Source organism: Hesperophylax consimilis, chromosome 13 (assembly GCF_061612785.1).
Source record: "Hesperophylax consimilis isolate HC1 chromosome 13, BYU_Hcon_1.0, whole genome shotgun sequence".
Classification (NCBI taxonomy): Eukaryota; Metazoa; Arthropoda; class Insecta; order Trichoptera; family Limnephilidae; genus Hesperophylax; species Hesperophylax consimilis.
In genome coordinates, this window is record NC_142848.1 from 21,299,692 (window position 1) to 21,316,715 (window position 17,024).

General features: G+C 35.9%; 2 protein-coding genes and 1 non-coding gene across 5 annotated transcripts; 2 read left to right on the plus strand and 1 right to left on the minus strand.

Annotated features, from left to right (window-relative positions):
- Nucleotides 1-180: 180 nt before the first annotated feature.
- Nucleotides 181-1,960, plus strand: Sps1 (inactive selenide, water dikinase). Its single transcript, XM_089638581.1, has one exon. The coding sequence runs from the start codon at nt 273-275 to the stop codon at nt 1,482-1,484; it is 1,212 nt and encodes a 403-aa protein (XP_089494707.1). The 5' UTR covers nt 181-272; the 3' UTR covers nt 1,485-1,960.
- Nucleotides 1,961-4,214: 2,254 nt separating this feature from the next.
- Nucleotides 4,215-4,286, plus strand: TRNAD-GUC (transfer RNA aspartic acid (anticodon GUC)). Its single transcript has one exon. It is a non-coding gene; the product is annotated as a tRNA-Asp (tRNA).
- Nucleotides 4,287-6,497: 2,211 nt separating this feature from the next.
- LOC149418584 (DET1- and DDB1-associated protein 1) lies at nt 6,498-16,781 on the minus strand. 3 transcript variants are annotated; one of them, XR_016302987.1, is made up of 5 exons: nt 16,534-16,680; nt 16,208-16,346; nt 11,602-11,663; nt 10,220-10,379; nt 6,498-9,401 (listed from the first exon to the last, which is right to left on the minus strand). XR_016302987.1 is itself a non-coding variant. In XM_089638583.1 (4 exons), the coding sequence occupies exons 1-4, from the start codon at nt 16,692-16,694 to the stop codon at nt 9,312-9,314; spliced, it is 294 nt and encodes a 97-aa protein (XP_089494709.1). In that variant the 5' UTR covers nt 16,695-16,781; the 3' UTR covers nt 6,498-9,311. The 3 variants fall into 3 exon arrangements, 2 of the variants coding, with proteins under 2 accessions (XP_089494709.1, XP_089494708.1); XM_089638583.1 differs by lacking the exons at nt 10,220-10,379; nt 16,534-16,680 and adding an exon at nt 16,692-16,781; XM_089638582.1 differs by lacking the exon at nt 10,220-10,379.
- Between the last annotated feature and the right edge of the window lie 243 nt (nt 16,782-17,024).

The window sequence follows — 17,024 nt, forward strand, 5'->3', positions numbered from 1 at the left end:
TAAGGAATTTAACGACATCACCGGCCGACGTCAAGGAGAAAAACTGACTTCTCCTAAAAGCGTTTCCGAAGCCCGATGTATCCAATCACGGCGCGGAATGTATCCAGAAATCAAATTCCAACCAATCACAGCATTTCCTCGGTTTGCGCCTGCGCATTGAGCAGACCGAAGGTGAACGCCATTTTGCAAGCGTCTGTCTGTTGGCCTTGTCACGTTCCGGCAACTCTACACATCGTGTTTTTCTATATTGTTTGGAAGTATAATCGTGCGCGATGGGTGATTATCAAACTGTGGGGCAGGATAACCTGGGGGTTGCACAGCTGGAGATGGGAGGAAACCCTAATGCCCTAGCTTTGCGACGCCCATTCGATCCGCTGGCACACGACTTGGAGGCCAGTTTCCGTCTTACTCGATTCGCGGACCTCAAAGGTCGCGGATGTAAAGTTCCCCAGGATGTGCTCAACAAACTCGTCGAGTCCCTGCAGCAGGACTACAACTCCCAGGATGAGCATTCCCACTTCATGCATATGGCCATCCCCCGTATCGGCATCGGTCTGGATTGCTCGGTGACCCCGCTCCGTCATGGCGGCCTATGCTTGGTACAGACCACTGACTTCTTCTATCCTCTAGTCGACGATCCCTACATGATGGGAAAGATCGCCTCCGCGAATGTACTGAGTGACCTGTACGCTATGGGAGTCACGGAATGTGACAACATGCTCATGTTGCTAGGTGTCTCCACCAAGATGACAGAGAAGGAGCGCGACGTCGTGATCCCCCTGATCATGAGAGGATTCAAGGACTCTGCCCTGGAAGCCGGGACTTCCGTGACCGGAGGTCAGACGGTAGTAAACCCCTGGTGCACCATTGGGGGGGTTGCTTCCACCATCTGTCAACCCAATGAATACATAGTGCCTGATAACGCAGTGATGGGAGATGTTCTCGTTCTCACCAAGCCTCTGGGAACCCAGGTGGCTGTGAACGCCCACCAGTGGCTGGACCAGCCCGAACGCTGGAACCGAATCAAGTTGGTGGTTTCTGAGGAAGATGTTCGCAAGGCATACCACCGAGCGATGGACTCCATGAGCAGATTGAATCGCATCGCTTCCCGACTAATGCACAAATACAACGCCCACGGCTCCACCGACATCACTGGATTTGGACTGTTGGGACATGCTCAGAACTTGGCGTCCCACCAGAAAAACGAAGTGTCATTTGTGATCCATAACCTCCCTGTGATAGCCAAGATGGCGGCCGTGGCTAAGGCGTGCGGCAACATGTTCCAGCTGCTGCAGGGACACTCTGCTGAGACTTCCGGGGGGCTGCTGATCTGCCTGCCCCGCGAGCAGGCCGCAGCCTACTGCAAGGACATTGAGAAGCAGGAGGGCTACCAGGCGTGGATCATCGGGATTGTGGAGAAGGGTAACAGGACCGCCCGCATCATCGACAAGCCCAGAGTGATTGAAGTTCCCGCTAAGGACTAAAACGTCCCTTCACTAAACCATTATGTGTTTGTCAGCAGCAGTTTTCTTTCACTTTGGAGTTTATCTCGCATATATGTTTGCGATGAAATTTTGGACTGGGAATAATTATATGAAAAATTGTTTGGGAATACATACTTTGAACATATTTGCATAGATTTTATGTAGTTTTAATTATAGTTAAGTTGATCAGTGTGCATTTTATACATTTCTATATTACGGACTCATTTGTTGCTTGAATAAGGAATCTCTCACGAAGCTATCTTCCTCCGTACACATTGAAATGTATGTTATTAAACTGGGAACTCTGAGTTACCCTTTCAAATTATTACTTAGAATAAAACACTCCCCACTTATATCATGCTGTTCAGATAACTTTCTTGTATCCGTTTACTAACTAACAGTCATATATTATAATATATTGCACCCTAACAGTATGTAAACATTTAATAAAATAAAGTTTATTTTCTATGATCCTATATTATTTATTTCTGTTGTTATTGCACTAAAAACTTTTATTTTTTGGTACAGCCTGCAGTGACAGATAGAAACACAATCTCTCAGTTTGATATGAACCAAAGTTCAACAAGATGTACATTGCGCAGTCATGTGAATCTAATATATCCTGTCAATTACACTGTTTACCAGTATCACAATGAGTGAATGCTCTGTAGCTTTTCTAAAATGTTTTGTCTTTGAAGTTTCATCCCCCCTTTTTATATGATTACAGCATTATAGTCCTGACTGCCTGGAGCCAGTTTAACTATGACATCCTCTCTTTATGGGGCTTCAGGAAATCTTGGAAGTACTAACCGATCAAACTTGCTCTCTGAATATAGCTAGTCATTTCAAGCCTTGCTTACATTTTTAATATTGAATAGTGTGATTATCTTCCACATGCATCTATGCATTATTTTATGAAATGAATGTTCTGTCTCCAAAACCCACTACCCTGAAGGCTTTCCACGCAATATTCTTGGAGAAGCTAATGACCTCAAGGGAAGCCTACTGTGTTGAGTAATTATCAACACTACATATCAGTAGAGGTAATATGTGAGAAGAAAAGTATACTTGTTCAATGCTGAGGTTATTCAATGAGTCAATATCATCAGGGGTCACTTAATTCAGCGCAGATGTGCTTCAAGGAAACAGGATGGATAAACATTCTTCTACGATATGTTCTGTTCTGTGTGCATACACAATGGATTATTTAAGGTCTATGTCTTCTTAGGGATAGGGAATCCTGGGAGTTTTGTAGTTGGGTCCACTGAGTTCGCCACTAATTTTCAAAAGAGGCGTGGCTGAAGCAGACTTGCGTCTTCAGTGCCGAAGGGTTTGCAAGGTCTTGAATTAAAATATACTGAAAAACTACCCTATCACAGGCAGCTAGGTATGTCATGCATCACCATCCAAGCATTGAGATACAGTATACATGTATTATAGAATACGGTAGAATTTTTTAATGGATTTGTGTGGGGTATTGCTCACTCAGTACTGGATTCCACACAATATTTTTTTAATTCATAGGGGGGGTTGCTAGATAATTTCAGGAAAAATTATTCCCCACAATATTTTAAATCCAAGAGGGGTGGTATCTAGGGAATTTCGGAAGAATTTGTCCTAATTTTGCTGACAAAATCAAAATATTATCAGATTTCTTAGTTTTTTTTCCAAAAAAACTACTTTTCTCCCTTTTAAATTCTAAATTCCCCAAATCTGTGAACCTCTCCCCAGACGTACAATCAATGGGTTATCATTTATTAGTCCGCCGGACATCCAGCAATATCGCGGACCGACTATGCCATGCCTAGGGAGAAACAGAGAGTCGCAAGCATGTCGAGAGTGGTATATTTATGGTCGCAAGTACAAAAGGGAAGTTACTGACAACCTAAATCGAAATTGGCCAAGATTTTTTATCAATTAAATTATAAAATCAGAAACGCGAAAAAATCTAAAGTTTATTTGTTCAACTTTATGAGTTTTGTTTTTCACCTTCCCCCTGACCGTGATGTGATGCTGTGATGTACGTGATTTTTAAAAATCAATTCGTTGTATAGCGACTGTCTAAAAATCTAGGGAATTTTTTCGCATTTGAGGGAATTTATAGGGATTTTCGACATCTTTGCAAGGGAGTTTCTATTTTTTGACGAGAAAAACGTTATTCAAGCTACCGTCGAACATTCAACAAGCCATTCGTTTGTTATATTCTTTTAATTTATTACAATAAATAGTCTTCCCTTAGACAAAATCAGAAAAACTGTAAATGTTGAGATGTTTTTTCGAAAACGGAGCTGTATAAATCATTTATTACCGTAGCTGTCATATTATGTAGGTATAAAATAATATAATATCGCGATAAATGTAAATAATAAAATTAGATATAGTACAGGACCTCGTAATAAATTGTAAAATCCCTTAAATGTATTTTTTTAACAATAATGGCGCTATTTAAATTATCCAATTATTATTACATGCATAGCAGCATAGGAGGTAAGTAGGTACCTAATAATATTATTGTAAATTGAGTACCTACATGTTTTGACCTTCAATGAATAGTTTTACAATAAACCACTTTGGTTAGCTAATCAACAACCAACAAATATTTTGTATGTAAAATCCTATCAATATTACTTATCAAAAAGAATAAATGACTTCCATTAGAAACAATGAATAATATGGTAGAGTAATGCGTTTCTGACGTATATGTACGGTATTATGGCGCATTATAAAGTATCTTCAGTAGTATAGTGGTAAGTATCCCCGCCTGTCACGCGGGAGACCGGGGTTCGATTCCCCGCTGGAGAGATTATTTTTGTTAAAATATCTCTTTTTTTGTATATTTTTTCTTATACCTTTTATTTTCTCAATACATAATTCGTTTTATTAACAACTAATGTTGATATTGTTTCACTTTCTCAAAATTGTATTGCTTTTCAAAATAGGTACATACAGTGAATATTATTTTATATGACACTATTTAAAATTATATATTGATTCTTTAGTTTAGTATTCCTTTATATTTCCTTTCATAGACAGTGGAAAATTTATGATTAATTATGTGAATACCACACAAGAGCCAGTGAGACTATGGCTTCCCTAATTACTGTGGCATGTTGTGAGGCAGCAGGTAGTGATGGGGAAAGTGGAGAAACATCTGGCTATTCAGAGCTGGTCACCAAACATGGCTAAAGTCATTTCAAACAACATTTCAATTCTGAGTGATGGTTTTTCACCAGGGCTATACTGAGAGTATCATCGACTCTGGAATGAGCAGCATATATTTTAGTTGTGAAAAAACAGATATTAAATAAAATTTACTTGCGCAAGCTGGGGTTCGAACCCGCAATCTCTGGATTCCTACTCGAGAGGTTTACACCCCAACCACGGAGGACAACAAATATTTGTTATCTTCAGTTGCTACGCAGAAACATGTTCCAAATATGCCTCACATTTACATGTGTACATGTTTTATAAACACAAGCAGCCCTGACTTCTAGCTCGTTGGCATCTGTAAAAACTTACCTTTTAAAATGTAAAATAATTAAATATATAGTAATATAGATTTTGTGTCAAAAGTACTTTGATTTTTAATGTAATAGATTAGACATCGGGCTCTGAAATCTCATTAAACAGACGGTTGGAATAATGTGGACCCTAACGCATTTGACGGTTTCCACCTTATTTATTATTAACAACTCGGTCTCTACAATACTCGACAGTTAAACACCATCTATGGGTAGCCTAATAGGGTAATCTAGTGGCATCTATAGGTGAGCTCTTACATTAATATCGGAAACAATGTTTTTCAGACTGTGTGATGATATCCTGTTCTCTATGTTTTAGTTGTACGTATTACTGTTATAAATATTATTTACGCGGGACAGGCTCTGAGGTCTTCACTAGTGCCGCCACTTCTGCGGTCACTGAAACTGTCAATATTATTTCTCTGAGAAAGCAGTTATTTTTGGAACTGGTTCGTTTTGTAATATTTATCAAGAATGAAAAAAATATATACACAGGATGCGAAGCAGGAACTTCCTTATTTAAAAAATCCATAAAACAAAAAAGTATTGCAGATTTTTCATTGTTATTCTTTTTCCTTTATATGGAGGTACATTTAGGACGGGTTGTTTCGGAGAATCTGAACAATTCATCAAATTTCAACGTTCATTTTCAAGTTCTGTGAAAGACTTATTCAAGTTCTGTTTTTATATCATTGTTGGCTAGTTGCTTGACAAAACTGAAATGAAAACAGAACTTGAAAAAGTCTTTCACAGAACTTGAAAATGAACGTTGAAATTTGATGAATTGTTCAGATTCTCCGAAACAACCCGTCCTTAAAGTTTTTGTTTAATATTTTCCGACACTTTTTGTTTCGTGATTTTTTTTAAATAAGGAAGATACCGCATCGCGCCCTGTATTTTGGAAACCGGTTTTTGTTCCGGTTTGAAAGGAGGGAAGGAGAATATATGGGAAAGAGGAAGGTTGTGAAGTATATGTCTATTGGGATCTGGCCACCAAAGATGACTGTAGCCGTAGAGCAATGTTTCAATTCTTAATGGTAATCATACCAGGGGGCCTACTCTGTATCTTTCGGGTTAACAAACCAGTAAGTACTTGGTTTAACCTTTCCTTGCCGGTGCTGTCAACTGAGTGAACATCGTCTCTAATTAATATAACATCTCTGTAACTATACTATACACAGGGATCAATTTATTTGGTATTCCTCCGTCATACATTTGAATATTGCATTAAGTAATTACAATAAATAAATATTTACTGAGTGTATAGCACTGGAGGACGTGGATTTTTTTAACACCGTAAGGCTAGGGCTAATACGGGTTTGTGACGTGGCTAAACCGGCGGCAGGAAGGCTTCGAAAGATACAGAGTATGCCCCCAGGGCGATACTGAGAGAATCTAGAAAAGATATTCTTCCTCAGTTTTTTCTTCATCCATTGGCTGTAAGCATTCACTGTGTAGTCAGATGCAAATAAAACACAATTAGTTCTCTATAAAGATAATTGTAATATAAAACATTAAGAGACCATCATTCACTTTACATTATTTCATGGAAATAAAAAAAAGAAACCTATCTTATGGGGGGGTTAGTAAATTAGGATAACAGAAAATTAAACACAATGGAAAAACTTATACCATTCATTGTTATTGCATCTTGATGAATGTCAATTTATTTTATAAACATCAAGAATTATATTCTCTACCCAGTTGCTGAAAAAACTCCAATCATCACATAGCTTATAAAGTTATGGGAGAAATTAATCACTCTATAACCTGGACAGTTCTGCAAAGTGGATCCAATCAAGTATACATATGTAATTATAACCATGAAGAGAAGAATGTCATCTGTATTTCACAGGATTCATGTTTGAAAGACACAAAGAACCAGGCCGTAGGGCAGAGGGGGCACAAGAAACAAAATTTGTGGTTTTTGTCAGGGCTGGCCTTGAGCCAAACTGTGCCTGGTGTCGTATTAGGTGTTGAGTATTATCAGTGTCTTGGATCCTTGTCAATTCGGTGCCTGGAGCGGAGTGCCCCAATTATACCTGAACAGGGCCAGTCCTGGTTTTAGGTCTACACATCGATAAGTGCATAAATGCTGATTTGGTGATGAATGTGTCACTTCATATAGGCTTATGTGTTATTTTATTTGATAATTATGATGTTTTAAATTGTTCTTTTATTATTTGGGCAAAATAATAACTAACTACCGGTGATAATGAACGAATTTAATTTGCATTTGCAAAAAACACACTAAAAGGCAATAGCAATTCAAACACTTGTTGTGTTACTTCAAATAATTGTACGAAAAACCCATACATTTATTTTTTCATAATAAGTCAAATGTATCCCTTTTACACATTGATGTAGCGGACAATTATCATTAAGTTTTCCAAAGAAATCTAAACATCTATTTTACTGAACTCAGTTGAATCAAATGTTTATCAGCATATAATATCCAATTATTTCAAAATATCATCCATTTAGTTTGCAGAAATATATCCGCTTACCAAGTTACTGATGGGATTTAACCATATATAATTTCATCTAGTTCGTAAGCTGCTCAGTTCATTTTAAATGTAAAATATGTTAAGCATTCAGTTACCTAAGAGATGAGTTTTCCTCAATACAAAATGTCCAGCTATCGGGATACTTCAATGCATCAACTTAAATTAAAGCCAGGCTTATTTGAATAAAGATCAGGAATTCTAATCAAATGCCACATTCGACACCTAGTATTGTCACATGTCTTAAAAGTTAAACTGGTTCATTAAAACAACAAATGACTTGAGAATCCCTGAAAAAATGTTTGCACTTACAAAATAATAGCTTTATTATTATGGTTCCCAGATATTTCATCAAAATGAAAAATCAACACACCTTTAACAAGTCACATAGAGTCATTAAAAGTGATTAAACAAAAACTATGTTTAATAGATACCTATGTAACCTAATTTTTGTTTCATCACTTTTTGGAGGTGTGTTGAATTGTAATTTTGATGAAATACCCGGTCACCTATTATTATATATGTAAACATTCAGAGAAGAGGTTGTGGATCAACTAGAGAGGAAGCATTATTCTAAAGCAAGGGTTGACAAACATAAGGGCCAAATAGAAAGGACATTTATACTGCTGAGGCAACCAAATGAAGAGCATCACTTACTGATGTATCTCGCAACTTTATTTGAAGATGTAAAATTAACTTTTGGCTCGCAGGCTGACATTTAACGACCCCTGTTCTTAAGCACAAAGCAAAGAAAATGGCAGGATGTTTTTAAGACATGTAGAAATGCTCGAATTCAAACATTTATACAGCCAGAGTCTAAATTGCAATCAGTAATCTGGGATGAGGCATTTTGGCGACTAAGGTGGCTTTTTAAAAACAGCTATCACGCCTGGGACCAGTGCCCCAGTGGCCCAAGCCACATCTTGCTTCTGTTACGGAATGTAGGATAGATTCCAGGAAAGTAGTAAGGAGCAGTGTTCCTGTTTACTCTGGTTGAATCTAAGCCCTGGACTGAGTGATACACACTTTTAAAATGGTTCCTTTGCTGTTAACTAGGTTATGTGGTAGATTACCAATATTTCTTAACATCCTAATGGCCCTTCACGCAAGTGAGCTAATTCAAAGGTTTTACTAAATCTAAGCTACTACATAATCGCAAAAAAATCATATTACAAATCTGCTACACACATAAATACATTTTTAGATCGATTTCCGTGTTGAGCGGTCAGACTGCGGCGGAGTTCAATTGAGTCCCACCAAGGCGTCATGAATACAATTCCTTGGCTGGGTAAGTCCTCCATCACGACACAAGCAACATTTTCCGCTTAATGCGATGGTAGTAGGAGATTAGATACTTTATAATGACCATCTCAACTGACTCAACTCTCCGAAGTAGCCGGAAATATTAAGATGTTCATTATAAGGTTTTAAGCAAATATAAACTAGAAATTAAAACATGGAAATCAATAGTGAAATGTATTTACATAATACATATATGTAAGCTTATTATAATTATAGCTTTAACCTTCCATAGAATCTTTGAATTTTTTAACACTTACAAGAATTTGGTCACTAACGTAGGAGGCCATTAATGCTTCCCCTCTCAAGTCAATTCACAACGGTTAGTAAAAAAAAAATTTGCCACTTCAGCTTTTCAGACTATTCCTTCGTTTGATTAGATCTAAAAATATTTTTGTTGTAAACAAAATTAAAATAATTTCATTAAAATATATACTATGTTACAAAACTTTTAAATAAAAAAATCCATTTAAAGACGTGGACGAATTACAAGGGAGGTAAGATTAGGGGGAGTTGAGTCGTGGCCGTTTTCTGGGTCTCGAGTCGTCGATTCCAGGAAGCTCTCCATTGTTTTCCCGTTTCTTGGGGGAATTCTGAAAAGGAAACGGGGAGTATTAAAATCCTGAGGGTGGTAGTGATTATGTGTTACAAGTTAGCAAAACAGCATTAAAGAAGGTGTCACTTTCGGAAAGATCAGCAAATCATATCCCGCTAACTGACGACAATAATTCATTTCAATCAGTTCTTTAATATTATCAATTTTCCGAAACCAGTTAACGTTGCACTTATTTAGTGAGCATCTGTCTATCAACGGGTATGATTAACACTTTCCTATATAAATGCCTACAAGCTGACAGCCAAGATGACCACAAAAACATTTTCAAACATAATAAATTAATATTATCTGATATGGAGTTTGAATTTTTATGTATTTACTAAGCTGTTACTAATAACATAGCAGGGCCAAACATTCGTATAAAAAAAAAAAAACTGAATTTTAACAAGATGCACCCTGTCGCTAGAGAAACTGTCAGCGTATAGGTATTTATAGTTGTTGGTGTGACTCATAGATAATAGAAACAAAGGAGATGGGCAATAAACCATCATTAGTATGGAACCGCACGGATGACGCTCGTCACCAACATCGTTCACACATATTACTGCAAATCGCATCTATGCACAGACTCTATGCCATATGTTTCTGTGTTTCTACTATCTATAGTGTGAGTAAATTATGAAGGTATAACTAAAAACTTTTAAAAAAGAAAATGAGATTTTTTTTTCTTCAAATGGGCTATTACAAAAAAATAGTAATTATTGATTTATAAATCAGCATAACATAATTGTGACACCTTTCAAAAAACCATTGTATAGACATTGGGTTCATTGAAAATTAGTGGGGGGTACCTACTTATGAAAAGGAATATATTTATTGAATCTGGCACTAGAGGTCCCTGGCCGGCCAGACCTGTGACCCGTCCCTACAGCGGGATATTGCCGGGCTGGTTCGGGCCCGAGTGGTCCCCCCTGTGATGGTAACCGAGCCGGATCAATTTGGCCTGGGAGTGGCCCTAATGTTAAAATTCAAACAAAAAATATCATTGCACTGTTTGTACAAGAGTCGAGAATTGTTTAGGACAATTTTTGCAGAGATCACTGATAATTTTGAAAATGGAATAATTTTAATAATTTTAATTTTTGCAGAGATCACTGATAATTTTGAAAATGGAATAATTTTAATTTTTGCAGAGATCACTGATAATTTTGAAAATGGAATAATTTTAATTCAAAGAAACCATGTTCATATTTTAAAAAAACCCACAGACGAGAGACTATAGTTGCGGCGACAGTTTAAACTATTAAAAAATTCATACATCATAATTCAAAAATCTCTCTGGTGTTATATCACTCGTGTGCGCACCTCCATATACTGTAATGGATTTTTAGGTCAGCAACTGTCGCTGTTGACTAAAGTCTCTCGTCTGGGAACGCTATTAATGTAACAATTTTCATTAAGAAACTACGTTTGTATTTTAAATGTAACAATTTTCGTTAAACAAACCCTGTTCGTATTGTAAATGGAATAATTTTCTTCCAAACGAACCTTGCAGCAATAAAAATTTATGTGTGCGAAAAATGAATTCACATGTTGCCGCTCTGATTTACAGATAGTTTGTAGACCTGTATAATTTTAATAGTTTCTGTCAAACCATGTAACCATATTTTGGCATAGGAATGCTATGAATAGACTATGACATCAGTCGTCCATTCACCGCCGAAGAGCACATATTGAAATAACCAGGCCCTGCGCAGAAAAGCAAAGTTCGGTAAAGGTTTGCAGCGCAGTCCGTTGTAGGACTTTTCTATGCAAGATCTGAATGTTCATTTTTAAACAAATGAGCGAGGTGGGTAAATTATAAAACATTTGTAAAAGTGTCTTACTAAAATAGTGTTACAAAATATTCAATTTTGGAAACAAGCCCGAGCCTTTGTTTACCCAATTTAGAATTTGTAGTAAAGTTTTTTACGTAGCCAGCAATTTGCGCACCATTGTAAAAAGGACTAGTAATTGGTAAGCAGATTTTATTATCGAAGACTGAATAGTGATATTACATTGCGAGAAGCCCGTATACTGGCAGCTTCATTTATTGACAAATCACAGAAAGGGAGATGGTAACGCCGCTAGGTAGGGCTATTCTTTGCATATTATAAGTAGATGAAATTATTGTTTTAAGTTATTAAATATATCAAATTAATAAGAAGGATTAAGAAGAAGGAATTTGGATCAAAAACCTTTTTTCCCCATTGTTGATGTAGATATCTCAGCAATATATTCGTTTTTTCTGTTACAATAACTGAAATCAAAAAGAGAAATGTGTTCAAAAATCAATTCTCACAAAACAAAATAATAAGCAAGTTAATGAATGCTATAACGGGGAAAATATTATACACAGCTTGACACAGCTAACTTTGTAGGAGGCGAAAGAGGAACTACCAAATGAATAATTTTTTTAATACACAACCCTACAATATATATGGTGACCGGGTATCTCATTAAAATAACAATTCAACACACTTACAAACGTCATGAAAAGTGATGAAACAAAAACTAGGTTAAATAGGTTACATAGGTAACTAATTTCATTTTGATGAAATATCATGGAACCAATATATATATAGATGCGTATAATAACAGTAGGTCATCTCATACAGTTATTCCGTGTTCGTCTTATAGTGTAAGCGAGTAATAAGTATCTTGTTATCTCAGCCACACCCATGATGTAGAATGTAGTATTCGACGCAAATACGAAAACTCTGTCTGCTATAGTTTATTTCGTTCCTATGCACATATTCTGAACATCGTTTGAATTAAGAATTTGCTAGAAACGTAAAAGCTTTTCTTACTTAACATATTTTATCTTGAGTTTGTGAGACAATAAGGAGTCTAGATGTATTGTAATGTCATTGGTTTGCACGTTATCCAGATAACACAAAATAAAGCCTTTGTTAAATTATACATGATAAGCTGAATTCAAAATTAGAATTACATATATTTTCAAAAATAATTTGCAATAATTTTAAAGCCCAAATCACAAGGTCGACAAAAATGAGTGCATATTTATCATTTTTTTAAGACATAGATTTGAGTTGTTTTCCCAGTTTGATGACAAAACTGTCATATTATTTATATCGATTTATGCATCATTAAATAAATAACAAATTCAAACTACAAACATTATCCCTAATTTCTATTGATGTTCATTAAGGACGGGTTGTTTCGGAGAATTTGAACAATTCATCAAATTTCAACGTTTATTTTCGGGTTCTGTGAAAGACTTATTCAAAATCTGTTTTTATATCATTGTAGGCTAGTTGCTTGAGAAAACTGAAATAAAAGCAGAACTTGAAAAAATCTTTCACAGAACTTGAAAATGAACGTTGAAATTTGATGAATTGTTCAGATTCTCTGAAACAACCCGTCCTAAGAGAGGTTCCTAATTTAACCTTGAATAACAAACCCTATTTTATTCACGCTTATTGTCACATTTTTTGATTCGGCTATGCATTAAAAAGAACTATATATGCGTACAATGGACAAGTTATTGCAAAAAAATTGTGTTTATATGCTAACTTGGTATATACAGGGTTTTCCAATAAGAGGTGTTATTTTGATATTCAATTGCAAAAGATCATTGGTTTCGTTGCTTGTGTGGCACGTAGCGACGTCTTGTTGAAATTAAACGTTGTCCAGATCAATACCATCCAATTCCGGACAAAAAAAATCATTAATCATCTCTCGATAGCGCAATACATTTACCGTAACTGTTGCTCCAGCCTCCTTTTTGAAAAAGTAAAGTCCAATGACTCCGCAGGACCATAAACCGCACCAAACAGTCACACGTTGAGGATAGAGAGGCTTTACAACAATAACTCTTGGGTTTTCCGAGCCCCAGATGCGACAATTTTGCTTGTTGACGAAGCCACCGAGGTGGAAATGGGCCTCATCACTCAAGATGATTTGCATTTGATTCACTCAAGTGAATTTTAATAATTTCAATGCATTGTTGAAGCGTGTATCGATCCATTTTTATTAATGGCGTAGTTTCTACTTGTCAAATGTCAAAAAATGACAGCTTAAAAAGTAACATCTACCGAAATAGCGGGCTATTCAAAATAAAACCTCTTATTGGAAAACCCTGTACTTATTTAATTAAGGTTTCTAGCTGAAAATAAGATATTACTTTTATTTAAACCTTTAAAATAGGACTAAATAAATCAGTACCGGTCATGTGAAATTTAAAAATTTACTGACATGAAACACAAAGTCTAATATAAAATATCTAATAATAATAAAAAACATATTATGGTTCAAATTTGTGCATTTAATTTTTTGTAACACTCGCAGTAGAATTTGTGAAAAGTGTGATTACAAACCTTTGTAGATTCAACGACGCATGTGTTTGAACATAAGTCGTCGATTAGACAACGGGTGATTGAACGGTTCCATGACAACTCAGGACAGTGGCAATTCAACACACTTTTAAAAAATTATAGTTATCTAAGGTGATACATTACACTATTCAAGTGTGTTGAATTGCCACTGTCCTGAGTTACTCGGTTACTATTTTGGGTTAAATAAGAGAAGTAAAAAAACTAACCTTAAAACTTTCATATCAATAACAATGGCCGCCAAGTGAACAATTAATTTTAACAAAATAACTAATAAAATGCATTATTTCCATTTCCGGAAACTGAAATACTTCTCGTTATTAAAGATCACATCTTAAGTCTCGCGGAATCTTTTTATGCGGGCCTCCCCACCCATGAAAACGCGTCCATCAAATGCCTCGCACAGTACGATGTAAATGAAATGAAAAAAATCTGCTTTTCTTGCTATATGTCAATGACATAACTAAATGTGGTATCTCTGGAAACCTCCAACTTTATGCGGATGACACTGTAATCTATTATCACAGTACAAGCCTGAATGACCTGGAGTCTCAAATGAATGTAGATGTCTCAATTCTAGCTAATTGGCTGCGTATTAATAAATTGAGCCTCAATATAAAAAAAACGCACTACCTAACTTTCGGTAATAAGGATTATGTGCCCATGAATATCACACTTGGAACTGAGAAGCTCCAAAATATAGAAGTCACGAAATATTTAGGGCTATTAATAGACTCTAAACTTTCGTGGAATTCCCATGTTGAGCATGTGAAATCTAAAATATCCCCAATAACCGGCGTACTGTACCGACTCCAAGGTCTTCTCTCTACATCTCTACTACGGGCCACATACTATGCGATGATTCACTCCCATCTGAGTTATTTAGTTAGTATCTGGGGCACTATTACTAAAAAACAAATATCAGAAATACAAGTGATTCAAAATCGAGCAATAAGGAATATCTACCGTCTACCGTGGGATATACATATCAAAGATATATATTTAAAGACAAACATACTTCCTTTTACGGTTCTACCTAAATACAATATCACTTGTACAATATTACAAATCATACATAGATTCTCACACACTAACATCAAACCAACATTTAATTCAGACATACACCAGCACAAAACACGGTCCCAAAATCTAATACACCTAGCATCGTCTACCCACACAACAAAATTTGGTATTAACTCATTACAATATATTGCATATAGACAATACAATGCATTACCTAATGAAATAAAGCAATCAGTAACTAACAAAAAAATATTAGTTAAAACGCTTAAAGATTATTTCCTGAAAATGTTTTTAAACCAGTGAATTTTCGCTCGCTTTCATATGTTGGTTTACTATGTTTCATGTGTATAGATGTCTCTCAGTATTTCTAAAATCTCTATTCTTAACAATGTATTTTTCCTTTTTTATTTATTTTTCTTTTCCTTTTCAATATGTTGTATTTTTTTAAAAGTGTAATATCCTTGTAAAATGTATTTTATGTGTCTGTACTTCCCGTAATGAGTTTTATCTCAACTCATTGGGAATAATGTGTTACTTACCATGTTTTTTGTAATACATTATAAATAAATAAATAAAATAAAAAATAACTACCTTTAAAAAACCCAAACAAATCCTCCGTTAACCTTAAATCCCCCATATTGCAGCCATGTTTCCTTGCAAAAATATTTTAAAAACACAACCAAAATTAAACTAAAATTTATCCTACAACCAATATTTAAAATCATGATGAAAGAGAAAGGGGCCTTTTTGGCCCGGAGCTCTGTATGCCAATATTTCATAAGTCATAAGTCACTTCTCGTTATATCTAACTTACTACAAAGGATTCTTTTTACGCACATAAAGCGTCCATCTGTATATTTACCAAAAAAAGATTTGACTAACCAAAAGGGATTATAGGTAAAAATTGGGTAAATATTTATCTAGCCGCCGCACTTTTAATAGGCACAGATTACAAAAATTACACTCCGTTTCAACTTGATAACTACATCAAACAACTAATTACATTTGGAGATATTTTTTTATTCGACCGAAGTTCGAATTTCCCTTTAGTATGGAGCGACCTTTGCCAAAGTTTCGTTTTAATCTAAATACACAGAAAGTACTTAATTAACCCAAAATAAGAACCTATTTTGCGCATGCAAATAGTTGTTTAGTAGTAATTGTTGAAAATAAGTGTAATTTCTATAACCTGTGCCTAAAAGTGTCAAAGTGGTTAGTAAACAATTACCAAAAATATGATTTTTGTAAAATGAAGGCTACAAGAAATATTGACAACATTTCTTGTACCTACTCGAGATATTCTTTTGTAATAGGTGTGTTCATCAATAAAACAATTACAGAAATTTCGCTATTGCAAACATGGATAAAAAGATTAGGATAGATATTTTAGTATTATTACATAGTGCGGATTCATTGAAATTCTTACTTTGTTCAGATGGAAACTCTGTTGTGGGTAAATACACCGATGGTCTCTTCGAACATGTTCTTATTCCATTATCTGTATTGAAGAGGGTAAAGTTGTGTTCATCGTACGACGGCAGATCCTTTAGGAAGTCGCTGACGGACTGAAAAACCAGCACAAAACGATTATTGTAATTATTTCATTGATTGAAATATCCTTCGTAGATCGGGCCTAGAAGCGAGTAGAAAAGGCAGGGAATCTGACACGAAATAAAAGGAAATGAGGGGGAGTTTACAGAAAACAAATTGAAACTGAGAATCAGGTGATTTAGAATGCAAAATATGTTTCACCATCCCAAGGATTACATCCATTTTGTGGCCGTGTGGTACCCCGTACCAAGATCGCACTCAAATTAACCTAATAAATATTTATTTTCCCACATCATTCAATAGGTGCCAGCATTCAGAAATATAGAATGAGAAACGAATTGAAGTTATTAAAAGCTTACCATTTTGATAATTTAATCCTCAAATGCAAGAAATCCTTCTTTACTTGACAACATCAACTAACACGACGTTAACAACGCAACGATTCGGATAGACAATTCACTGCAATTTAGAAGTGAGTCGTTCGCGAACGAGTCGGCTCAGTGAACCGGATCTTTTTGCGGATCCGTAAGATCCGGTTCCCAAATTAGCCGCTCACTCGTTCGCGGATCAGTAGTGACTCACTCGTTCGTGTGAGTCGGTTCACTCGTTCGCGAATGGTGAGCCGGTTCACTTGTTCGCGAACGATGAGCCGGTTCACTTGTTCGCGAACGATGAGCCGGTTCACTCGTTCG